Below are 23490 nucleotides of genomic sequence, written 5' to 3' on the forward strand. Positions count from 1 at the left end.
TCTGTTTAAGAGCTTACCAATACACAAACAGCCTCGCAAAAATTACTGGTTGAGTTACAAATTACCAAATATATCAAGGCATCATCTGTTAGAATTCATCTGTGCACTGCGTACCTCTCACAAAAGCAGTAAAAAAAGAATGTCATGTTAGTTTTTCTTATCTTCACTACCTATCTTGATTTTTCATGGCGCTTTTCAGTCAGGAAAAAAAACCTCGTGAACAAACCTATTGCCGGAAATTAGTATGAAGAAATTAGCAATATTATTTTCTTCATCTGAAACGATCAACATAATCATTTGTGTTGCTATTTCCATTTCTTGTCGAATAAACAAACATCAATCAGAAGGAGAGTCAGAATTAATAACGATTACTGAGACTCGTTCCTTTCTACAACTATACAAGTAATTTCAACGGTTTATTATATCAGTGACGTTCGTGAGATGTAGATGTTTGACTCTAAATCTTAACTCGTTTGGTGATAACAGAGCCCTGTTAATTACAGAGTTGTTTGTTAAGAAGCCATTCTTGAAGAGCGCATATAGTGTAAGACCGCAACTTTGTTGAGGAAAACGTTCTTCAGTTTAATTTATTCAAGAGGTTAAACATCTTTTAAAAAGAGGCCATAAACTTCAACGCATCCAATGCTAGGCCACATAACATTTAGTTATGTCAGTTGCCATAGAGCTCTCTCACTCTCTTTCCTTTTTTCTTGGAAAAGTTTAGAATAGATTTTTCAGTTCTAAATGTTTTTCATTCCTAAATTACTAACAGAACAGAACGATAAGCCTATTTTGAAAATAAAATTCCTTTTCGGAACGTCCCTTCAAGCAATTAGCCATATTCAATACATTTCGATGAAAAAATTACATTCTTTTGTATTTCCGAGTTGACTTCTTGCCGTTTGCCCATAGCTAACTGAGCGACCATCACTGAGGCTTTGATTTATCATTCCTGATAATTACCAAATGTGACAAAATTATTTAAACCATCTCAGGAGGCATTTATCGATCTAGACTGTTTGGTAAGCCGCGACAACAACAACAACGAATTGCGAACGACAGTGTACAGAAAACCGACGCATACCGACAAATTACTTGACGAATCCTACAACCCGACTTCACACAAAGCCACGACTATAAAGACTTTGACGAGAAGAGCGCAACTAGTTTGTGACACACCGGACAGCTTACTTGACGAAAACAGATACCTTGCACGTGTTTTTCACAAAAACAACTACAACGCTGACTTTATTAGACGAAACATTTACCGACCTACTGAAGCTGACGCAACGAACAGGAACCCAACGCCTGTTACTACAGTGACTATACCTTACATTAAGGGTACTTCTGAGACCATCTCACGGATCATACAGCCCTACAACACCCGTGTAGCCCACAAACCTACAACTACGTTACGACACTTACTGACCAACGTGAAAGACAGGGACGAACCTAACAACAGACAGGGAGCAGTTTACAAGATCAAATGCTCCGAATGCCAGGCTTCCTACATTGGTGTGACTGGCAGAAACCTTAACACGAGACTGACTGAACACAAGCGAGCCACGAGAAATGGTGATGCCAACAATCACATTGCTGCTTAGTGCTTAACCTACAGTTCAAACAATTTTCAACGACTGACTCTGGAAAGCTGGTACACTAACCTAGAACAAACGCCACTTAACAGATGTCAACAGCTACCGACGCCTTATAAACAACTTATCCATGACGGTAACGAAACCGACAAACGGACTTCCAACAGACCGACTTAATTTGACTAACAATAGACGGACCAAAAACCAACCAATTTGACTAACAATAGACGGATCGAAACCCACTAATGACTGATGACAAACTTTACACGAGTCTTTCAGCCAATACCATCATGGCTAAACTGACCAATCATGTTCAACGGACCAGACTTGTAACATCATCGACTGGCAAAAACTATTCACTTGACTCTGAAGATGACTTCCGCTTAGGTTGTCGAAACGCCAGTCACCAACAACAGTTCTTTTCAGAACTACCCTCACCCGGACGATCACACTATACGAACTACTCATACTCCTGGGTTCAAACCATTTACTATGTTGAAATAGGTAGAGTGGCCAAAAGTTGGGTATGTTTAGGCTACTTCGGTTAAGTTGGGCTAGGTGGCACAGTCCAATTGGGGTGGGTCACGTTAATTGGTCTTGTCAGGGTACTTAAAGAACTTTGCTTGGTTGGGTTATTTGGGAGTAAGTTGGTTTATTTGGTATAGTCAGTGGGGCTGAATTAGTTGGGTTCGTTCGGTTCGTTATTTGGGGTATGTTAGGTTATATGGTTTAGTCAGGGTGGCTCAATAAGGTGGGTTCGTTCGGGTAAGTTAGGTTAGGTGGTACGTTTGTCTATTTGGGGTGTGTTACATTATTTGGTCTTGTCGTTACTTCAAGAACTTTGGTTCAGGGGTTGGGTTATTTGGTATAGACAGAGGGCTGAATTAGTTGGGTTCGTTCGGCTCGTTCGGTTAATTCGGTTCGATGGTACTGTCTAATTGGGGTGGATTACGTTAGTTAGTCTTTTCGGGTACCTAAAGAACTTTGGTTGGCTGGGTTATTTGGGTTAAGTTGGGTTATTTGGTTCAGTCGAGGTGGCTCAATCAGTTGGGTTACTTTAGGCTTTTTCGGCAAAGTTAGGTTAGGCGGTACAGTCTAATTGGGATGTGTTATGTTAGCTCGGCTTGTAGGGGTACTTAGAACTTGACTTGATTCAATTTTAGTCGGGGTAAACGGGGTTAGTTGGTATAGTTAGGATAGTTGAAGGCCTTACACTACCCAGGTCAGTTGAACTAGCTGGGGGTATAACCGAGGTAATTAGTTTGGTCAATTGGGTGCAGAACAGTGCAGCAAGTTGAGGACCAGAATGATTCGATTTAGCTCTAGCCCTTCAATAAGCGTCTCTCTAACTGAGCGATTTGAAGCATTCTTCGGTAATATATTATTGTAAAGTGTATTTATCCAAGTAGGGGATATTTTTTCGAAAATATTCCCTACTTGGATAAATACACTTTACAATATGATCTCGTCTTAGAATATTAATGAATGAAGGGCGCCATTGCATCGAATCATTTTGGTTATAAATTTTGTCAACTTGGTTGCTTCGGAGTAATTATTATAAGCGGGTATGCGTTGGCTTGAGGTTTTTAATTTTCGTAACGAAGATATACCCATGTTTAAGAGGTGTCTGCCAGAGTAACTAGTGTAGAAGTATTAAGAGGGTTTGGGTCATGGGGTTGGATCATGTTAGGTTTAGGAGAGGTTTTAGGTCTTCGGTTAATAATTGACAGCCACTTGCCTAGCAACTACAAACGGCCGAAAATTTAACTGACAACTGACAAATAGACAAAATCTTAACTGATAACTGACATTTACAACCCCTATCTAGACCCTCTTAATACCCCTGCACTACGTACTATATATTAGAAGCATGCTTCAAAGCGCTTAGTTAAGGGAGACGCTTATTGAAGAGATAATACTACGTACTCCGGTGGACACCTCTTTAACATTGGCATTTATTCGTCACGAAAATTCATCTGGCTCCAGAGAACCTTGATTTATACCTCTATAATATGGAGAGCTACCTTTCGTCTTTAATGTGAGAGTTTTAACGTAATACCTAAAATTCAAAGGTATTGCATTAAAGCACGCATGTCGAAGACGAGCAGCTGGCTCCCTATTATGGCTGGTTTCTCTGGAGCCAGGTAAAATTTTTGCATTGGGTTTTGGGTGATGGGAAAAAATGTGGCGTCGAACTTTGGTCGAGTGTCTTAGACGAAGCTCACTTTACGCTAACTAATGTCAAAGAATGCGTAAAGTAAATTCAGTTAATTAGTGATCGTAATCTAACATTCTCTGGTGCTGGACTGAAGTTATCCACCTTATCTACCTATTTTAGCTATCGATCTAATATTGTTAAGTCGAATGTAAGTTAAGTTGACCGGTTTGTAAACCTAAAGGTGTGCCGGACAATAAAACTAGGATACGCCAACCTGAGTTGCTTGAATATTTTGGTCACTCGCACTAAATCTCGTTCTTGGAGTCTTCGTTCCTTACTGTGAAAGACTGAAGACACAATCAACTCTCGACATTTCCCCTGCGGGCTTAATTTTGACTGGTTTTAAAAACAATGGAAATGAGCGGAAATAGAACACAAGCGAATCGATTAAGCCACGTGTTAGGCATGAACAACTAAACCGGAAGTCCGGTATTTTTCGGACTTTGATTCAGAACTTTTCAAGTTCGCTCTTTTCCCGACCGTTGATCAAAGGAAACGAAGACTCTGGGTACGAAGTTGATTCGAAGTCTATGTAGGTAACACTTTCTCTTTTCGACGCATGCGCAAATTTCCTTGTTTTCCTGAAGCCAAGATGAAAAGGAGAATTCTGATTGGTTTCCTGAACGGCCCGAAATTTGCCATACGGATCGCTAAGATGAACTGCTCAGGAATTAGTTTCGACGCTTTCCTTATTCTAAACATGGCTCTTACTTACAAATCTTTTTCCTTACATATTTGGTGGATAGCATGAGTTTATTTTTCATGAAAACAACCTAGAAAACTTAAATAAATGTTAAAGTTTTGCCTACGCGCTTACCGAGAATGGATCGGGGGAGGCATTAATTTATCAACAGAGTTTTAAAATAGTGATTTAATTTGTTACTAGAACTTTTGTCTTTTCCTTACTTTATTCGTTGATCTCGACTTCAGATATACTTTTGATAATTTTTTGACCACATCTGTGAATTTTTACAATATAACACAAACAGCAGTGAGAAACGTTGTAAACCGACGCATTTTTATATTAAGGCGGGGGGGTTAACCAAAACTAAAAAAGACAGTATTTTTTCATTTGGCAAAGTATACATTTTTAGAACGCTTAAAGACCAAAGATTATGGAAAAAATATTTTTGTACCCTAGAACTGTATTGTAACCTGACACCGGCTGATTAAATCTGCTACCTGTTGGGGAATGCTAAGGCTTACTTGAGAAAAGATAACTCCTGCAAGAACTGATCAAAATAAATAATTTTTACATTTTTCAAAATAAGACAAATAGCTTACTGTTTTAAGCAGAGAGTTTTCTGAAAAGTTAAAGACAAATGAAACGGTGCCTAGTCAAGTCTTATACAGAAACTCCAGCATCAGTTTTAATGCATAACTTCAACAAAATGCACTGGATGGAAAAGTTCTCTGCTTAAAACACAAAACTCGCTTAGAACAACAAATTCGGACAAATCGTTCTCAAAATATCTTTTCTTAAAGGCAAAAATAACTCGTGTTGAGAAAACGAGCTTTGAACTCACAGTAACATAAATGCTTCTAAACATTAAAACTTGAATACCTTACATTCAAATTCCGATAAAAACAAAAATTCGATTTCTTTTTACAGAATTTTAGATTAACCTCCGCCTTAAACTTAACGTTTCGTATGCTGGGCAACATGCATTTCAAAAGCGACCTTCAAAATAGAAGGGTTCGGTTGACGTGTTTACATTTTTGTTGCCACCCAATTCAGACCACGTGATGATTCATTTGGCAGATAAGGCCATTTTACAGTTGTGTGCTTAGTTACCTAGCCTATGATTGCACGCGAGACTGGACGTGACCTTGCGTTGATACAGACCTCTCTGTGTTTCCCATTTCAATGTCAACTAGTTAGCATAAGAACACCTTGATTTACACTGAAAGGCAGTGAGGTCTTAAACAAAACAAGGTCACCTGCAGCCTCGCTGCCATTCAAAGGCCAAGCCACTGAGCGGCCAACTGTAAAATTGCCTATTTGCTACACGCAACTGAGTGTATGAGGGTATGTACAAACAGAACCACTGCAACCTCCCAAATGGATCATCACACGATGTAAATTAGGTGACAACAAGGATGTTAACACGTTAGCCGAATCCATCTATTTTTTAACAATTATTTCTATCGTTATTATTAGAGGTCAACCAAGAGATCATATTCTCTTGAGGTCAAGACAGTCGACACAGTAGCATCATATTTGAACAAGACGAGAGATTCCATTTTTAGACATCATTGTCAAATTCTTCAACGACAAGAATGCCTGACATTCACATACCTCTACACTAAATGAGATTCATTCCCACCTGCTGGCAAGTACAAAATCCACCTCATCCGCACACTCACCTATCTTGCTTCCTAATAATTTCTCCGCGCCGTTGTTGTTGCAAGCCGCTCTTAGGGATCTTAGAAAGCTTCTGCTACAAAATGATTACCCTCGAGGTGTTATCACTAAAAACTCCCAAATTAGTATTATTTAACTTTGTAATATAGAAAGGACCCTGCGCGAGCTCTGACTGGTCGAAAACCCGTGTTTTATCAGAGTATAAAACATAGAAAAAGCGTGTTTTATTGCCTTTATTTAACAAATAAAGAAGCCTAAGCCGTGTATTGCACTGCGATAAAACACTCCGGACATTTGAGAACACTCGAAAAAAGTCAGTAGAAATCACTCAACTGCGGCTCGTGTTTTCTACATTTCCCTCGTTTTCTCAAATGCCCGCCGTGTTTTATCACAATGTAATACACGGCTTAGGCTTCTTTATTTGTTAAATGAAAACGGAGATAAGATATTTCTTCACAACATATTCAGAAAATTATGTTAAAAAACGGCGGCGTTTCGACGTTGAGCTAACGTCATTACAAGTCAAAATAAGAGTTGATAAAAATTGTGTAAATGCTACGTTAGTATTTATAAAATTGTAATCAGCTCTCCTTCTGACTTGATAATTGCATGGTCAAGAGATGACAAACTGGTTTAGATATATCATAGCTTTGAAATTGAAAAAAAAAATTGATAAATGACGAACTTTTACATTACTTGGCAAGAAGTCTTCCGCACGTAACGTGGCAGAGCTCGCATTACCCTTGATCAGCGGTCCCCGTCTTTTTTTAAATGAGACGTCATTGGTCAATAGGCTACCACAATGAACATCAAAATAAACATAGCACACACGCAATACCCATCCGCGAACCCAACCCACGCGCAAGATTACTATGCATTCAACAAGTGCAAACATATGGTTTTCGGCTCCGACGGCAAACAATGTAGTTTTTGTCATATTGTTGCCAGTGCGAGAAATTTCCCGCAAATGGCGAGATCGTCCGTTTTCGACAGATTTGAAGGCGTGGCAAATCATTTGTATAAAACAAGGTTGTTTTGCTATCTTTGTGTGAAGCTGGAAATTAATATAGGAAGCGGTTAGACATGTTTTGTAGCTGGCCGTAATTTAGTAGTTCAACAGGGCCGAAACGTGCCAAACGAAAATCGAGAGAAACAACAAGGAGATTTTATGAAGCGGAAAGCAACGTCGGCAACAAGGTCACTGCAGACAAAGCTGTTCCGTGGAACTCAGTCAATGCCAAGTACGTTTTTAACGGGTTAACAAAAACTAAATGTCATGACTTCAGGCATCGTATACAGCTCAACTAAGAGCTAAGGCCGGCAGCGACAAATTCGACAACGGTCTGACCGAAATAGACCATTATATTTTAGATTTGGGCGGTTTGTTGCAACATTTCAGACCATGTGATGATACTCTTGAGAATTCTTGCTTTCAAATTTTCAAATAGTCGCGTGTATGTGAATGAATAATTTTTAGATGGATAAAAGAACAATTAGAGAAAATCCACGTGGTCTGTTATGGAAAACAAATCGCCCAAGCTAAAAAATGTCCATTTAACGGAGTAAGGATTTTGTGTAGGATTGCAACAAGTGCTTCCATGCAAATTACAGACAATTTGGTATACAATAAAGCTGGATATATCAGTCGATCCATCGATACAAGAAGAGTTGCAAAAACTCATCTCTTCCCTTCCTTGATGGGGTTAAGACAAGTTCTTAAAACTTCACCACGTAAAGAGTGAATGTCGTCAAAAACAGAGCGAAATAAGAGCCGATTCTTGAACATCCGGCAGTGGATGGAGGAGGTTTCTTAGTTGATTCACCTGAAAACAAAAAAACGTGTTCATGCTTAAGCTGATGTCAACTATAAAGGAGTAAAGTACAAGTATTTCCGCGGGTCGGGTGTATCAATTCCGATGCTTTGTTGCTTTGTCAAAGTAGGACGTCTAGTACAATTTGAGATAAGCGACAACTTAGAATTGAGTTTTATAAATCAAGGAATATACCAAAAAGCATATTGATATCTATTTTCCTGTTTTTTGTTTGTTTGTTTGTTTGTTTGTTTGTTTGTTTTTTCCCTCGGCCTAGTTCACCCTTGTAATTATTAGATGAAAGGAAGAACGAAACCGTGCATAAAGTGTATTCGGTCTGGACACACGAACTCGGTCAAGATTAACCACACAGACCAGGACATGCACAGCTCCCAAAAAAAGATCTAAGTAATAATTTGAACAAATCCCCTTTACCACCCCAGACAACTTACTCTTCGGAGCCAAAACTGTAAACAATGCCTTCATCCCGCCAGTCGAGTGAATATTCACGTGACAGTGTAGCATCCAGTTTCCAACCGCGTCAGGAATCATTTCAACGGTGGCGAATGATTCCGGCATCAAGTCGTAAACGTCTCCTCGGTGGTAGGTCAGTGATTTCTGACATGAAACGAATGAAACCCATCCAAAGGTGAAAATACCAATAAGCAACTAGGACTATTTTAATTAAACATGAGTCTTATTGGAAGAACATGGTATTTCTTGTATCAATAGGTAACGCTGTAGTTCTGTAGTGATTACTTGCAATTTAACCCGATTCAGACCAAGCATATTGCATATTTTAGATTTTCTACCACCGGGGGTTGGGACGGAATCCTCGGAGATTGAGGTGGTTAGTTGGTTGGTTGGTTGGTTAGTTAGTTTGTTAGTTAATAATATATTTTAGCCGCCTGCTAATCAGTCCATTCAACAATTCAGTTGTTGTAGAGTCGTGCACTCGCGAATTTTGTGATCATTTTTTATATAGGAATTCGCATTCTATCAAGGTTTGAAAGTCGTCCTCCGAAGCTTTATGATCAGTTTCTAGACAAACTCCAGCCACTACACTCCAATGGCTGATACTGCGTGATAGCTCAGCCAATCATATTGCAGAATTTGCATTGAATATTGTAGCAGGATTCTATTAATCAACTATTAGACTTTGAGAATGTGATAGTTTATGAAGGCGAAGGCCGAAACAACTATTACCTCAGAAATCGAGTGCGAATAATCCAGTAGAATTCCAACTGAAATTTCCTTTAAATGATGATTCTCAATTATTTCTCTACGTTGTATTAAACCTCTAGCTTTATAAAAAGAAATTACCTGGACTGAATTATCATTTGAAATTTGCAATTTGTGTACGCGCGCATCAGATTTTTGTTCAACAATTTCGAGATTTTAACGTCAACAAACCAGTTGTTTCTAAATGTTCCCTCGAAACTTAGGAAAGTGGGGAAACGTCGTCACCGTGCAATTATCGCTGATAGTGAACGATAGCTCAGCGAATGAGATTTTAGCATCTGATTTACGTTACAACACGAGTAGAATAGACGAATTTCGATATATTAAAATTCAGTCTAAAACAATAGACCTCAATGCGAGGCTCTGGGGAATAACTACAGAGTTAGTGGGGTTTATTCCCCAGAGCCTCGTACTGAGGTCTATTGTGTTAGGCTGAATTATAACATATCGAAATTGGTCTATTCTACTAATAGAAACTGATAGCATTTTATTAGTAGTCCAAGTACACTGATGCAAATGCGGCAATCTCGTACTTTCAGTCACTAGTGTGCAGTGGCTGGTGATCTACCACATAACGGCAACTTTTTCTCGTTTCTATGTTTCCAGGAAGATTTAGAAATATTACTGAAGGGTAATTCAATTCTCAGGCACACTGAAGGAAGAAAAATTGACCGCTATGGGACTTTAAAACCTCGTAATCTTCGATCTCTGGAATTACTTACTACATCACACCATCTTACACCTCTATCTGCTGATGTAATCCTAGGTCGGGCTGAAACTATGAAATTGTTCGCAATTTACCTCACATACATACTGGATTATTTTCACTAGTAACAACATACCATTCGCTTTTAGGGTTGGCTAAATCTATGTATTATGAAGATAAATCATTGACCGTTATTTGAAAAAAATTTAGTTAGAATTCTACGAAATTATTTGTTATTGATTTCTATGAAGTGATAGTTGCTGCACCTTATAGAAATATCGAGGTAATAATCTAATTGTCAATATCATAAAACACGCGATTACTTACATACAAAACGCTCTGGCCATGAAAATGAACTGTATGCATTTCAGTGAAAGCCCCAACTTGAAGGAGATACCAGACAACCTTCTCGCCGCTGTACATCGTCAAACCGGGAACATTTCCATACACGTATCCGTTGATGGTGGCCTTGAGGTTGCTTTCCCAGAAGTCAAAAGTTGCTTTGAGATTGTCCAGAGATCCTGGATCCTCAGTAATATATTTGTTGATGTTTTCATCAACGTACCAGTTACTATTCTCATCAAACACATCAAACAGGAGTGCAAACTCTCTATTAGCGTCTTTTCTGTTGCCTTTTTCGTCCAGTGTTCCCTACAACGACAACAAATAGCAGTTTTCATTTGAGTGTCGTGGAACACAGACTAAAGAAATCACTCTAGTCAATCCGCACAAAGGACACAGATAATCCGACGAACCAATCAAAACGCAAAGCAAATAAATGTAGCCGACGCAAAGAGCGGGAAAACGTGATTTAACTTCCGGATTGTATGACAGAGTGGCACGTGTGTTTTTTTCAAGCCAATCGGTTAGCGTTCGCACTTGCTTTGGTTTATATTACCAAAAGCTTTAGCCACTTAGGTGAAAAGCACTCTATCAACAAATTAAATGCAAAATTGATTGCTTTAGTAGTGAAACAGCTCAATTGAAAAATTAAGTAGGGTATCATGCCACGCCCGCGGGTATTGCACGAACAACTAAGGTGCCACCCCTCGTTGAAGTACCGGTAGATTTTCTGGACGGGTGATGAAATCCGTGGTCAAGATCAATCAATTCCCATGCAGACACGAGATTTCCCCTCGGTTAGCTCTTGGCCTAAACACTGTGATTTCCAAAAGTTTAACTGTTCCGTCTTCCGCCAGTTGACATCAGTTACCATATCTGTCTTGGGTCCAAACTGAGGGGGCTGAGTTTGTTTAACAATAACTGGCCCCTTAAGCTACCATTTTTAAATATTTTAGCATCGACAAACTATTGAGGTACAACTAGCTGAGGCAATGGAAACAATCGGAGAGAGAACGTAAGTGTAAGACGGTACAAGATTGTTGGCATCCAGTTGATATAATAACGAAATGAAATCTAACATCAGCTACCTTAGCTTGCATTGATACCGAAATTATCCTTATTTACCGCACTAGTTTGTTGATGTCACCCTGCGGTTAGCCTGCAAACGCAGACGTATTTTTGGCTGTCGCTAGTCTCCGCCGAAATTTACTCCGCTGTCACCTTCCAAGCAGAAGTGACTTTTCTGCTATCTTTACCCTTGCAGCAAAATACCCACCTTTCTGCAAATGATCAGTGGTCCTACCAATCCGGTGTTGGTGTCTTTGACAGGGTTCACATCAGAATAGTAAGCCCACGTTACGCATGCGGTATCCTTAGGGCCAGGCCCCGCTCGTTCAGATACCTCCCACATGTAATTATAAATTTTTCCAGGCGCAATTGCATCGTCAGCGGCATAGGTTCCCGTTGTATTGTCCTTGTAAGAAGATCCCTCGTCATGTTTGCTCAAAATTTCAATAATAATTAAGGATCAATTAAGAGCTAATTAAAGTAAGAATATTCAATTACGTTTGAGGATTTTTCTAGCGTTCAAATATTAATTGTAAGATTCAATATCACGTTTGTTTTTCAGGCGAATGATGAAAGTCGACCCTTTATTCGACTGCTTTTTGCCGCTTGTACTTAACAGTGAGTACTTTTGTGATTGGTGTTAACAAGGTGAATTATCGGCAGTTTTTCCGATGAACTTATTTGGCGGAAAAGGAAACAAAATCAACAGGAAACTGCCGTTTGCCTTTGAACAGCATTTTCAAGAGGGGCGCTTTTTTATTTATTAGGAAGTTTAAGAAACCCACGACGGCAGTGGCAACGGGAATGTCGCTAAACAAAAGGTTTAATGAGCAGAACAATGAATGTGCACATTTCTTAGCCGTCCTCTGCAAAACAACAACGTGAAAAGACCAAATTCTGCAGTGTGGAAAACTTGAATCACGACGGATAATTTTCTAAATTTCTATTTCAAATTTATCGCTATGTCCCATACTTAGTTTTGTGATATTTTTACAGTGATAAACAAAGTAAATGACTTTAGAGTACCGCGAGATTCGTAGGTAAAAAAAACAATTTTTTTAAATCGAAGGTGTCCTCGGCGTCGCCGTCGTGGTTACTTACTGGACGTTGAAAATTGTCTAATGAGTTTTGAGGTCCATGCTTTTGTTCCAAAGGAATATCACAGTGATATAAGAAACCGAGAATATTAATTGTCAAATTTAAACGTGGATATTGATTAATGAGATACCTGTAAAGGATTCCATGAGGGTGTATCGAGTACTGCCTTGTCGCTAAGTTCTTAAATACTACTTCAATCGTGTCTCCCACTTCAGCCTTAATCATAGGTCCCATGATTCCCAGATGTTCTTCCTCCGTAGTTCGTTGTTTTTGTTCGGTAAATTCGGCACTAGTGAACTCCCGGTAAATAGCCTTCTTGTTTTTGCGGCCGATAAAATGAGGGCCTGGTACAGTGTAACGAGGAGCGAACCTGTAGGGGATCGTAAAACAAACACAACTCTATTAAGACATTTATTGCGCAGGGCGTTTGGTTTGTACTGTAAAAACAAATTCAAGTTCTTTTATAGTATGTATGTATTTTTTTCCTAGCGAAAATTGAGCCAAATAATAAGCTGAAGCAAGAATGTTCACAGAGAACAGACATAGCCGTAAGCCATACCATCTCCAGTCAAGTAAGTAAACTGTAATAACCAAAATTTCTTTTTTAATGCAATATTACTTTTATGCATGGATGTTTAACCCTAGTTTAATTAGACTTTTTTTTTTTTTTTGCGGTTCCCGGTCTAAACATTCAATGGTGACTTGTGGTAATGATGGAATATTGCGCTTTAAAATATTCTCCTAATCCACCACATGTATCTCGGATTCACCATCGAAAAGGACAGTCAAACTGATATTGAAAAATGCGTTTAAAACAACTCTACACCTGGATCACGGCAAGCCCGTTAAAACTTGCTTGCAGTGGAAATGTTACTTGTGATTTTCAGGAGCCCATCACCCGGAACCTGCATCTCCCATACTAAACCTTGGAATCAATCCTTTCCCGCTCTTTCTGATATTTAGAATTTGACATCTCGGGAGTTTTCGCGCTCCTCCTTTTGAAACGCCCAATCAGAACGCAATTACAGTATAACATTTCATTGTTGTTACGCAAGCAAACAAGCCCGGGTCATGGGCTCTTGTAATTGTGGAATCTTTATGGTACTTTAAAACGCTACTGACTCACTCGCTGTCTGCAAGATTAACTCCGTCGATTAAATCCTTCCCAGACGGTGCATAATCCCACGTTTGTTCAACTGCTGCAATGTAATAAAGTCTCTTTCTCCCGTTCATTGGCTGCCCGCTAGAGGCCTTCCGACAGTCCTCTAAAACGCTGTACTTAGCAATCATTCCGCCTCTGAGGTTGCTGTTGGTCCGACAGATCAATTTCCATACACCGGGGTTTTCTGGGGTCATCTTAACGCTGGCTAATGATCCTTGGGATCAGACAAAACGTTAGTTTAGTTGTCTCCAAAAAATTATGTTACATTGAACTTGAGCAGAGCAAATCGGCTTACGAAAACGAAAACGAAAAGTCATCGCCACTTCCGTACAAAGACAGAGGGTTAATGAACCTCTTGAGTTTTGGCTGTGAGAAATGACACTTACACCGCAAAGTTACCCAGCAGGAGTAAAAATTTCTGCCAAAGGTAACTCCAAACTTTTCCCAGCATATTTTAAATACTTCCTCTTTAATGAATCAATGCTGGCATACTTTCTTAGTTAATAACATAATAATTGTATCAGATAGAGGCAGGAGCCAGTAGAAGCCCAATCATTAGTGGATCCATGGTCATTTTCATGATGCAAAATAAACGCGCCGGCAAAGGACTAGCAGTTCATTTTGGGGAATAACAATAGCTGTGTAACAGAAACCAGCGTTATATTAACTACTGCTAGTAGAACAACTAATTTTGCCCGAAGTGCAGACTTCGCCCTTGAACTTGCTGATAACTTACTAACCTTCCATAATTCCAAGTGTGTCGTGGTTATTTCCATTCCGAATGAAAGTATTTCCGTAGAAGTAAACTGTGTGCATTTGGCTTGAGGGGCCACCCATAAAATGCCACGATACATTATCACCTTTGCACACGCACAGTCCTGGCAGATTACCGTACATGTACCCATTGATGTTTCTCATCTGGTTGCTCGCCTTGAAATCGGGATTATCTCGAAAATTAAAGAGAAAAATAATCAAAACAAGAATAAGAACTAATATATTAAACACGAGAGGTAGAGCTTCATCGGGACATCCCAACATTAAAAAGAGAGTTGAAAATACGACGCGCAGCGAGGTATTTTTGACGAAATTCGAGGATATAAAAATAACTTGAGGAGGATTAACTTGAGAGTAACGTCTATGTAGAGGATATGCTCTTTTACCCCTCTTGATTCTAATTGATCGATTAGTACCGCTAAGGGTTTCAGCACAGGACCTTTTTCACCCTACCCTACAAATACATCTGAATTTAACCGTTTACTATATAATTACGAGGTACGTAGCGCCAAGTTGGCTATAATGTCCAACAAGCGCGAGTGGAATAATTACTTTATTGAAAAGGCCCTCAAAAAAACTCACCATTATTTTTAAGTCGTCTCGATAATTGGGCTTCCTCACGTTCCAGGCCACGTCATTTGGTATATACTTTTATCCACCATTCTCTTGATCAATGATCGGGCGAGAATTACTCAGTTAACGTAATACATAAAACAAGTCTAAAAGGCTGGGGAGATTTTTCACACACATAGAGCATCAAAACCATGAGTTATTTGTTACTGCAACTTATTTTAAAGGATACTTACTTTCGTCAATTGCAGAAGCATTGTCAGCCAGTTCCTTATTATCATTTAAGTACCAGGAAACTCCCTCGTCGGTTAATGCAAAACGGAGGAAGAACTCGCGATCGATGTTTATCTGTCTACCATTTTCAGCCAGGGTTCCCTTTTTACAAATCAGGAGAGGGCCAATAAGTCCTGTAAAATAAATAAAGAAATAAAATAGATGAAGCTAGAAATAAATATTACTTTGTAGTGGCACATCCCACGTAGAGACTCTTCGTCCACTGTTTCCAGATAGAATTTGAATTTAGAAGTGTGGACTTTGGCTTTGACTTAATTATTTCCTTTGACAATAATCTCCCGACACAATTTACGAGAGCAATACGAAAAAAATGTAAGTATGCCGGCAAAATAGCACACTATTTGGCAATTTCTTTCGGTGTGTCTTTCACGCTGCTTCAGATACTAGGTCAAAAAGTTTTTTAAGTTTTCCTGAAAACAAAATAAAAGCGAAAAAAGAAAGAAAAAAGAAAGAAAAAGCAACTGACTTATTGACAATGTAAGAGACATTGTGTGGTTGAAAGTTCGAGGGATAGTCACGTCGCCACGTTGAGGAGCCCCTGTATAACACCTTGTGTTTCTACTGAAACTTGGTTCAACTTTAGTTTTCGAGATGGTCAATTGGAACAATGACAGGAGTTCACATTACAACATTGCCACAAGAGGGATTGTCACTTTACCACTGTGGGTGTCCTTGGTGGAGTCGACGTTTGAGTGGTACATCCAAGTCAGGCACGAGGGATCGTTCTCAGTTGGTGCTACTGCGTCGGGCACGATCCATTTATACAGGTACGTCTCATTTGGCATTATTGCATTATCAGCGGTGTCATTCCCAGTTGTGCCATCTTGATACTGGGCTCCTTCGTTTGCTTTGTTATAGAATACACCGAGAGGGTGTATGCTGTAATTACGACTTGCCTGTGAAAAGAAACAGGAGTGTCTCGTAAACCCAGGAAGTGTGTATCCTTGCCTAACAAAGATTAAAGCACGAGGGGTGTGTGATGGGGGCTGTATCTCCGCACGCACTGTTTTATGTATCGTCTTATCGTTTTACAAGCCGAAGGTTATAATGGCAAGGTTCCAACCAAAACCAAGTACAGTAAAACTTCGCCTTACGGTCACCTCGTTATTACGGCCACCGCCAAAACGCCCATAATTTTCTTATAAGAAAACCCCGTCAATGCGGTCAACCCGTTGATACGGCCAATGGCCAGATTCTGAAATCCCAACTTGTACGATACTTCATTGCTTTAACCCATTTATACAGCCACTCGAACCAGTTACGTTCATCTTTCCATTGTTAATATTGTATATGCTGACTGAAGTTTTAATTTAATTTTTTTTTTTTTTTTCAAATTGATTAGAAGTGCAATAGTGATATATCTGTTAAGACGTCCTCCAATTTAGACCAGTCAAAAGGCTTGACCATACCTCGTTAATACGGCTACCCCGTTAATGTGACCAAATTTTCATGGCCTCTTGTTGACCTATGAAAGGAGTTCCACTGTAATCTCTCTGGCCAATCACCAAGATCAGAATACAAGCAATTCAATACAAACGAAACAAGACTCGAAACAAATACGTGTAGCTGAACAAGTCAGTCTCTAGCCGGTTAAGAAACCTAATCATATTATGTCTTTTTGCAATATTTGCTTTAGTTGTTTCTTTGACGCTATAAGTTCTTTATGATTCTTCAATTACCTTATTTTTGAAAAGCACTTGGATTTCGTCACCAACTTCAGCACGAATCACGGGGCCCAGGAATCCCAAATGCGCTTCACTTGACGATCTGTTCACCTTAGTAGTAAAAGTATCGTCTGTGTACTCTACATACACTGCCTTCTTGTACTCTCCTCCTATTCTATTATCAGCGTGGGTGAAGTACTTAGCAGATTCACTGTGAGGCACAGAGACAACAAAACAAAAAAGTTCTAAAGACATATATATGTCTGGATTTATGACAAAGTACGCGTAATACCAGTAAAAGCTTTTAGGGAACGTTTCCCATCGGTATTGTCTCGCGTACTTTTCTGTATGTTTTCTTCATCTTTATCTACATGAGTTATGTCAGTAAAAAATCTTAAGACATCACACCGGCTGTAAGAAAAAAAAAACTTAAAAACAATAGGTTTAAAAAATATATATATATTTTTTCTTTTTTTCTTTGAAATAATGCACCTAAAACTCTAAAATCGAAAATAAAGAAGATAAGAGGAAACGCGGACACATTGAGGTCATGATTTATGTACCTTTTTGGCCAGGTTAGCGATGCTCCATCAATGTTATTTTCACCGCTTGGTCCGTAATTCCAAATCACCTCATCAGCTGCGATGCAGTAGATCCTGGTTTCACCACCATCAACTGACGGCAGGTCAACACTTTTCCCGCAGTCTGTGACATTAAAAAGCGCCGACATCCCATTGTCAAAGAACTGGCTATTCATGCAGTTCAGTAGCCAGGTTCCCGGATTCAACGCTTTCATGTAAGCCGTCATGAAAGTGGACGGAAGGAGTGTTGCTGTGTTTCTTCGGTGAGAACTGATCTTAACCGTGTGGCCGTGGAACGAGGCTAAAGAAAACAGGTTTCACGTTAGACTTTAATGTAAGACTGAACAAAAATGCTATTATTCATCATGTGGCAAACTGCTCTTCCCACGAATTAGTGACGGAGATTGAATTGCTTTTTAAATTACTTCTCCAGGGGTAAGTGTGTGAACTTTTTCCTCAAATTTTGGTGCATAGTCTTAGTTTCTTTCACTTTCATCCTCATAGTAGATGTAAAAATATAAAGGAATGTCAGCCTTTTTTTTCCTCCACCTTCTTATCTTCCTTTTCGTGCTCTCTCTCTCTCTCTCTCTCTCTCTCTCTCTCTCTCTCTCTCTCTCTCTGTCTTTTTTGTCATCGCTTAGAGTGATTTGAAGGCCTTTAAGAGTCGTAAAATCAAGATGCATATGGCTGATTTGGTGCAAAGCATTGACACGGTTTTCATAAATCCAGTCATCTCGAGCACTCCAGCGAGAGTGGATGCGTTAGTTTATAAGAAGAAATCACTGAACTACCTTGTTCGGTTAGTATTGGAAAATTTGCACCTTTTTTTATATTTAATTTGTGAACCTCACCTTCGGCCTGTCCATTATATTTTTAATTCCAAAACACATAATTGCTAACGTTACTTTCAACACGGTCACTTGCGCTACTAACAATACTATTTACTCTACTTAAGGTTTAATACTCGCAGAAGTTGCAAAAATATACCAACTACTAACGTTATATACTGACGAGTTACTTACACTAGAAACTCAAACAAAGAAAAGGAAAAAAAGCCGGAGATGTATGATATAGTAACTACCTCTCTTCTAACTCAAAGGAGAAAAGGTTAAAGAATTTTCCGTGCCGATTCACTGAACGTTAGCTTATGGACAGTAAATATTGAAGTGACGAGATAACGAGGGAATACCTTGTAAAAAGGAAAGTCTAAAAAAAGAGAAAAACTCCAAACTGGTAAAAAGTTAACAAACAGAGAAAGGTTCAATTTAAAGTTTTCAATAGTTGGAATATTTTCTTTGCTTCTGCAAAAATTATCAACTTAACGTTTTTATATTGAAAGACAATATCCATACACTTACGGTTATGCACATCACTCCAGGTTCCCATTCCAATCATATGCCAGCTGACCGTATCTCCCTGGCACATGCTAAGGCCCGGCAGATTGCCGTATATGTATCCATTAATGGACTTCATCTTATTGCTAGCTACAAATCCGGCGTCTAATTTTAAAGCTTTGGTAGCCACTGGATCGTCGGAGAAGCTTTCAATGTTCTCATCTAGCAACCAGCTCTCGTTTTCGTCCATCTCGGTAAAAAGGATAACAAATTCGTGGTCGATACTTTTTCTTTCGTCACTGTTTTCCACCAAAACACCGCGCTTACAAATCAGAAGTGGACCTGTGCAAATAAAGAATGAATTAAACAGAGGTGTTAATTTCTAATCCACGGCTAGAGAAACTGTTGGACTGCGTTGGCGGGGAACGAAACACCGCTTAGCTATCACACTTAGCCTTGTGCAATTTTCTAGGCAACTCGTTAATCGAGAGCGAGAGCTTTATAATTAATGCGACCTCGTAGGCTTTCGTCAATCAGAAACAAGAGCGTGCTTTGAACATGCTTTAAGGAGTTTGGTCTATCAGATCAAAAACGATCTCTGTTGCAAACTTGACAATTATTTGCTTTCATAAAGTTGTATCAAGAAACGCCTTTGGAAGAAAAAAGCAAGAAGATCCAGTAGGATAAGAAAAGGAACAGAATGAACTTTAAATTCGCTCTGAGACTTGCGAGGAATCCTGACGTAAACATTTTTGACAAGTTCCGGATTCAAATACTGTTGGCACGTTTCCCAAGAAAAAAAGGCTGCCGAAACCTTGGGCACTATAGACTGACTTGGTAAGCCCTTAATAAGCGACTTCCTTCTATACCTATCAATCCAGTGTTGGTGTCTTTCACAGAAATCACGTGGGAATGGTACATTCTTGTGACACAATCCTCGTCGGTTTCCGTGGGTGCGTGCTGTTCGTTAACAACCCAATTGTATGTATAAACGTTGTTAGGTTCTACTTTGTCGTCTCGCTGCTGCTCGTCACTGCTGTGGTCGGCATAAAGGGACCCTTCCCCGGCCTTGTTGTAGAAGAGTCCATGGGCGTGAACAGTGAACGGCCTGTGAGCCATATTCTTGAAATGGACTTTTATTATATCCCCTACTTCGCCTTTTATTATTGGACCCAAAAAGCCAAGGTGCGGTGGATGGGGTTTCTCTTGTTCAAAGGTCCCATCGGTGTATTCTCGATAGAGCACCTTCTTGTACTCGGTTGCGATTCTAGTTGCACCACGTAGGGTGAAAGGTCTTGCATAGCTGAGAAATGAACAATTTCGTGGCAGTCAATCAATCACACACTTACCTGCTATCTGACTGACTGTTTAACATACGGCTAGATTATTTGACTGGCTGACTGACTGACTGACTGATCGATTGCCTGACTGACGGTTTGCGTGTTTGACCGAATGACTGACTGACTGACTGACTGACTGACTGACTGACTGATTAACTGACTGACTGACGGTTAGACTCTTTGACTGGCTGACTGACTGAGTGACTAAATGACGGTTAGACTATTTGACTGGATGACTGACTGACTGACTGACTGACTGACTGACTGATTATTTGACTGACCGGCCAACCGACCGACTGACTTGCTAGCTGACTGACTGACCAAGCGTCTAAAATCCCGTCTCAGTAGAATAACATAGTAAGCTTTGAAGTTCGTTTGCAGCGAAATGGTTCCAGCTAAATGATTAGAAGTACAGTAGCATCCCGTTGTGCTGGCCGCATTTAAAGGGAACTTTTAAGAAAGTGACTCTTTGAAGTTTTCTTTGTGGTCGTAAGTCAGCGGGGTAACATTGAACAATTCATTCGCATAGCTCATTGGTTTTAATGCACTTATATTGAATCAATGACGCGACGTATCGATAGTTAAATTGCTTTCTGTTTTCTAATTTAAACACAAGAAGGAAGAAGGGATAGCGTTCAAACTGAGACAGGAATGCTTTGTTGTTGTTGTTTTTCCTTTTTTCAGCAACTGAAAGAGTATGTAGTCCGCGAGTCAACTGCATCATTTGCATCATTGATTGCACCCTTGCTGTGGACACTGGTTAGAAAAATTCCAAAGCCCGCTGCAATTGATCGCTGTAATATGCAGACCAGGTGTAATTACCTAACCTTTCGGAAACAAAACTTTCGTCGATATTCGCTCCACCCTAATTCTGAAGATCACTCCTACCGTAAGCTTATGTTCGCAACGTCATAAAAAGTTTAAAACCTTTTGCTTTTACAAAGACTTAGGCTTTGAAGTCTCCTTTATTATCTCCTTAATTGTTTTCTGAAACACTTACAATCTACAAGTTATGAAAATGTCTTTGTTATCTGTTAATAAGCTTTCAGCAAGAACATTCCAAACCTAGGTTGCAATTGGAGCACGCGACTCTATATGAGTTTCTGAAAAGCGACCGTTTGATAGCTAAAATTAGCCATGATCGATCAGTTAATTTGACATTTCAAAATCGTTTAGCCATTGAAACGAGACTTGCATTTGGTACCTTAGATGGCGCAACTCTTTTTATGGCATGTTTCTCGCTGGCTAGGTGATGGACAACCAGTTTGACGCACTTATTCAAATGTTGGTAAAACGTACAGAAATTGTCCCGGCTAGTTCAACACAGAACAAAGCGATGATTCCAATATCATTAATTATATTTAGTTATCACCTAGAGCAAAATAATGAAAGCAAAGGTTCGTCAGTTTTACAAAACCTGCCCAATCGAGCTAAACGGTGTGCGTTCTTGCAAATAATGTATGATCTTGAAGTTATAATTTTTCACACCATAAAAACAACGTTGCACAGTTAGCGGTGCAACCGATTAGTGGACATTTCTCAGCTTTGATGTTTCTTTACAACCTAATCATTCGTGTCCATGAAACTGTGACCAGATGCCGCCACTATCCTTTGCATTCCTTTCGTGACAAACCCGTTGGCGTATTAATATAAAACATAAATGGCGTATAAAATGTATTTTATCAATTCCTGTATCTGTAGACCATACTGCGAGTGAAACTGTCTAGTTCTGTTATCAGTCAGCTTACGTTATATTTCGATACATTAGTCCAATGCTTAAAACTAAATTTAAGACAGGTCCTTGCCAGCGATGAGATGCATGACGCAAGTACCAGAGTGGTCTTAAACGCGTAACATCGATGAAAAAATTGATATGATTTCAACGAAACGTTTATGTTTTTCAATAACAGCAACATGCTCGCTACATGGCTTTGGCCCTAAACCTGGCTTTTGAGAAAACACACGCATCAAGACCTTTTCAACATCACACGTTCCATATTACTTACCGCGCCTTTCAAGCTAAAGGAACATAACCTTACCTGTCCTGATCGAGTGGTACTCCCTTGATCTTGTTTTGTCCGCTAGGAGCGTAGTTCCAATTTCTCTCCACAGCAGCTATATAATATTCACGAGTCGTGGAGCTGACCATCCTTGGTAGGCAACTCCAAGATGCAAGAAGACACAATGCAAAATACAGCAGCATCTTGCACCTGCTCATCATTCAACTTTTCTAACTGAAAAAAGCGAAAAATGTATCCTACTGTTAAAGACAGGTCAATAAGTTTTATCTAATGACTTATGGAATTTCACTAATTATATTAGCACCCAGCGGTCTTTCCCATATATCTTTGGGGCCCTTCTGTTTTTTGTTCAATCTTCACTGTTGCATAGTTAATAGAGCGAAATGGTTTATAGGAAACTTGACAAAGTCCTTTGTTGTATGCCTTGACCCTGCACAAAACACAACAGTTTTTTACTTCTGACAAAGGAACAAACCAATGTGCAACCGCCTGATACGAAAACACAAAAACCCAGTGGGAAAAATGGGAACGTATTCCGCAACTAAATACCGGTGCACTAACCTCTGCGGGCTAGAGGTGCTTACAGGTTTTCAAGTCCTTCAAAACCAATAAACTTTACAACAAAATTTGAAACTTCGAGAGCTGAGATGAACACATTGCAACTGTCAAACCTGATATACGCTCATAAAAAAAAAAGACTAAATTAATGCCCGGCACACGCGCATTTCATACCAACAGGAAAAATATTTACATTCTTTGTCACTGTCACTTACAGTTCAGCTCCGCCGAATGTACATACATTAAATCTTTGCTTCTCTGTTTGCCCCTATGATGTTTGCCGGGCTTCATAACCATTCCCCTCTATTAACTATGGCTGTTGTCTTTTTTTGTTTATAACGTTCCTGCTTATTCATTCAAATATACTTCCTGTGATTGTGACTTTATACAACCTGAAGGCTGTTGTTAGCTGCCTGTTTTCTTTCTCATAAGCGATTTGCTAAAATATGCTTTGTCAATCAGCGGGAAATATATTGCTCGCTTGCATGCTCGGCGAGACGGCAGCTCATGGATTCCTGCACTACTTACTTGAAAAAGAGTCCGTCTGTTTACAAGCGACTCAAATCCCAATACGTCACTGAAAACATGGTGACCGTTTATATGTACCGCCCTGGCATGCATTTGACGATTTTCTTGGCCGCTTTTTTCCTTTTCAAAAGCGCACTCTCCATTAGTAAGTTTACTTTTGAAGCCGAACTAGATAATATAACTGTTCTATTGATTTCATTGAAAAACTGAATTCAACAC

At 39.5% G+C, this 23490-nt stretch overlaps 1 protein-coding gene across 2 annotated transcripts; it reads right to left on the reverse strand.

The window, feature by feature from the left end:
- Window positions 1-5227: 5227 nt before the first annotated feature.
- LOC145478388 (hephaestin-like protein) lies at window positions 5228-23431 on the reverse strand. 2 transcript variants are annotated; one of them, XM_081456404.1, is made up of 14 exons: window positions 22204-23431; window positions 19694-20127; window positions 18849-19166; window positions 17473-17791; window positions 16925-17120; window positions 15904-16141; window positions 15188-15358; window positions 14348-14554; window positions 13572-13821; window positions 12576-12815; window positions 11556-11781; window positions 10265-10588; window positions 8442-8607; window positions 5228-8001 (listed from the first exon to the last, which is right to left on the reverse strand). In XM_081456404.1, the coding sequence occupies exons 1-14, from the start codon at window positions 22383-22385 to the stop codon at window positions 7895-7897; spliced, it is 3378 nt and encodes a 1125-aa protein (XP_081312530.1). In that variant the 5' UTR covers window positions 22386-23431; the 3' UTR covers window positions 5228-7894. The 2 variants fall into 2 exon arrangements, with proteins under 2 accessions (XP_081312530.1, XP_081312529.1); XM_081456403.1 differs by having other exon boundaries at window positions 7911-8607.
- Window positions 23432-23490: the final 59 nt, after the last annotated feature.

This window comes from Orbicella franksi, chromosome 2 (assembly GCF_964199315.1).
Source record: "Orbicella franksi chromosome 2, jaOrbFran1.1, whole genome shotgun sequence".
NCBI lineage: Eukaryota > Metazoa > Cnidaria > Anthozoa > Scleractinia > Merulinidae > Orbicella > Orbicella franksi.

Excerpts from the sequence above, each read along its gene's own strand:
- LOC145478388 (XM_081456403.1), bottom strand. The coding sequence starts at position 22,385 with ATGATGAGCAGGTGCAAGATGCTGCTGTATTTTGCATTGTGTCTTCTT. Across the intron at positions 17,792-18,848 it reads CTGGAGTGATGTGCATAACC|CCTCGTTCCACGGCCACACG; the intron begins GTAAGTGTATGG and ends TGTTTTCTTTAG. Across the intron at positions 14,555-15,187 it reads TGCTTCTGCAATTGACGAAA|ATAATCCCGATTTCAAGGCG; the intron begins GTAAGTATCCTT and ends TTAATTTTCGAG.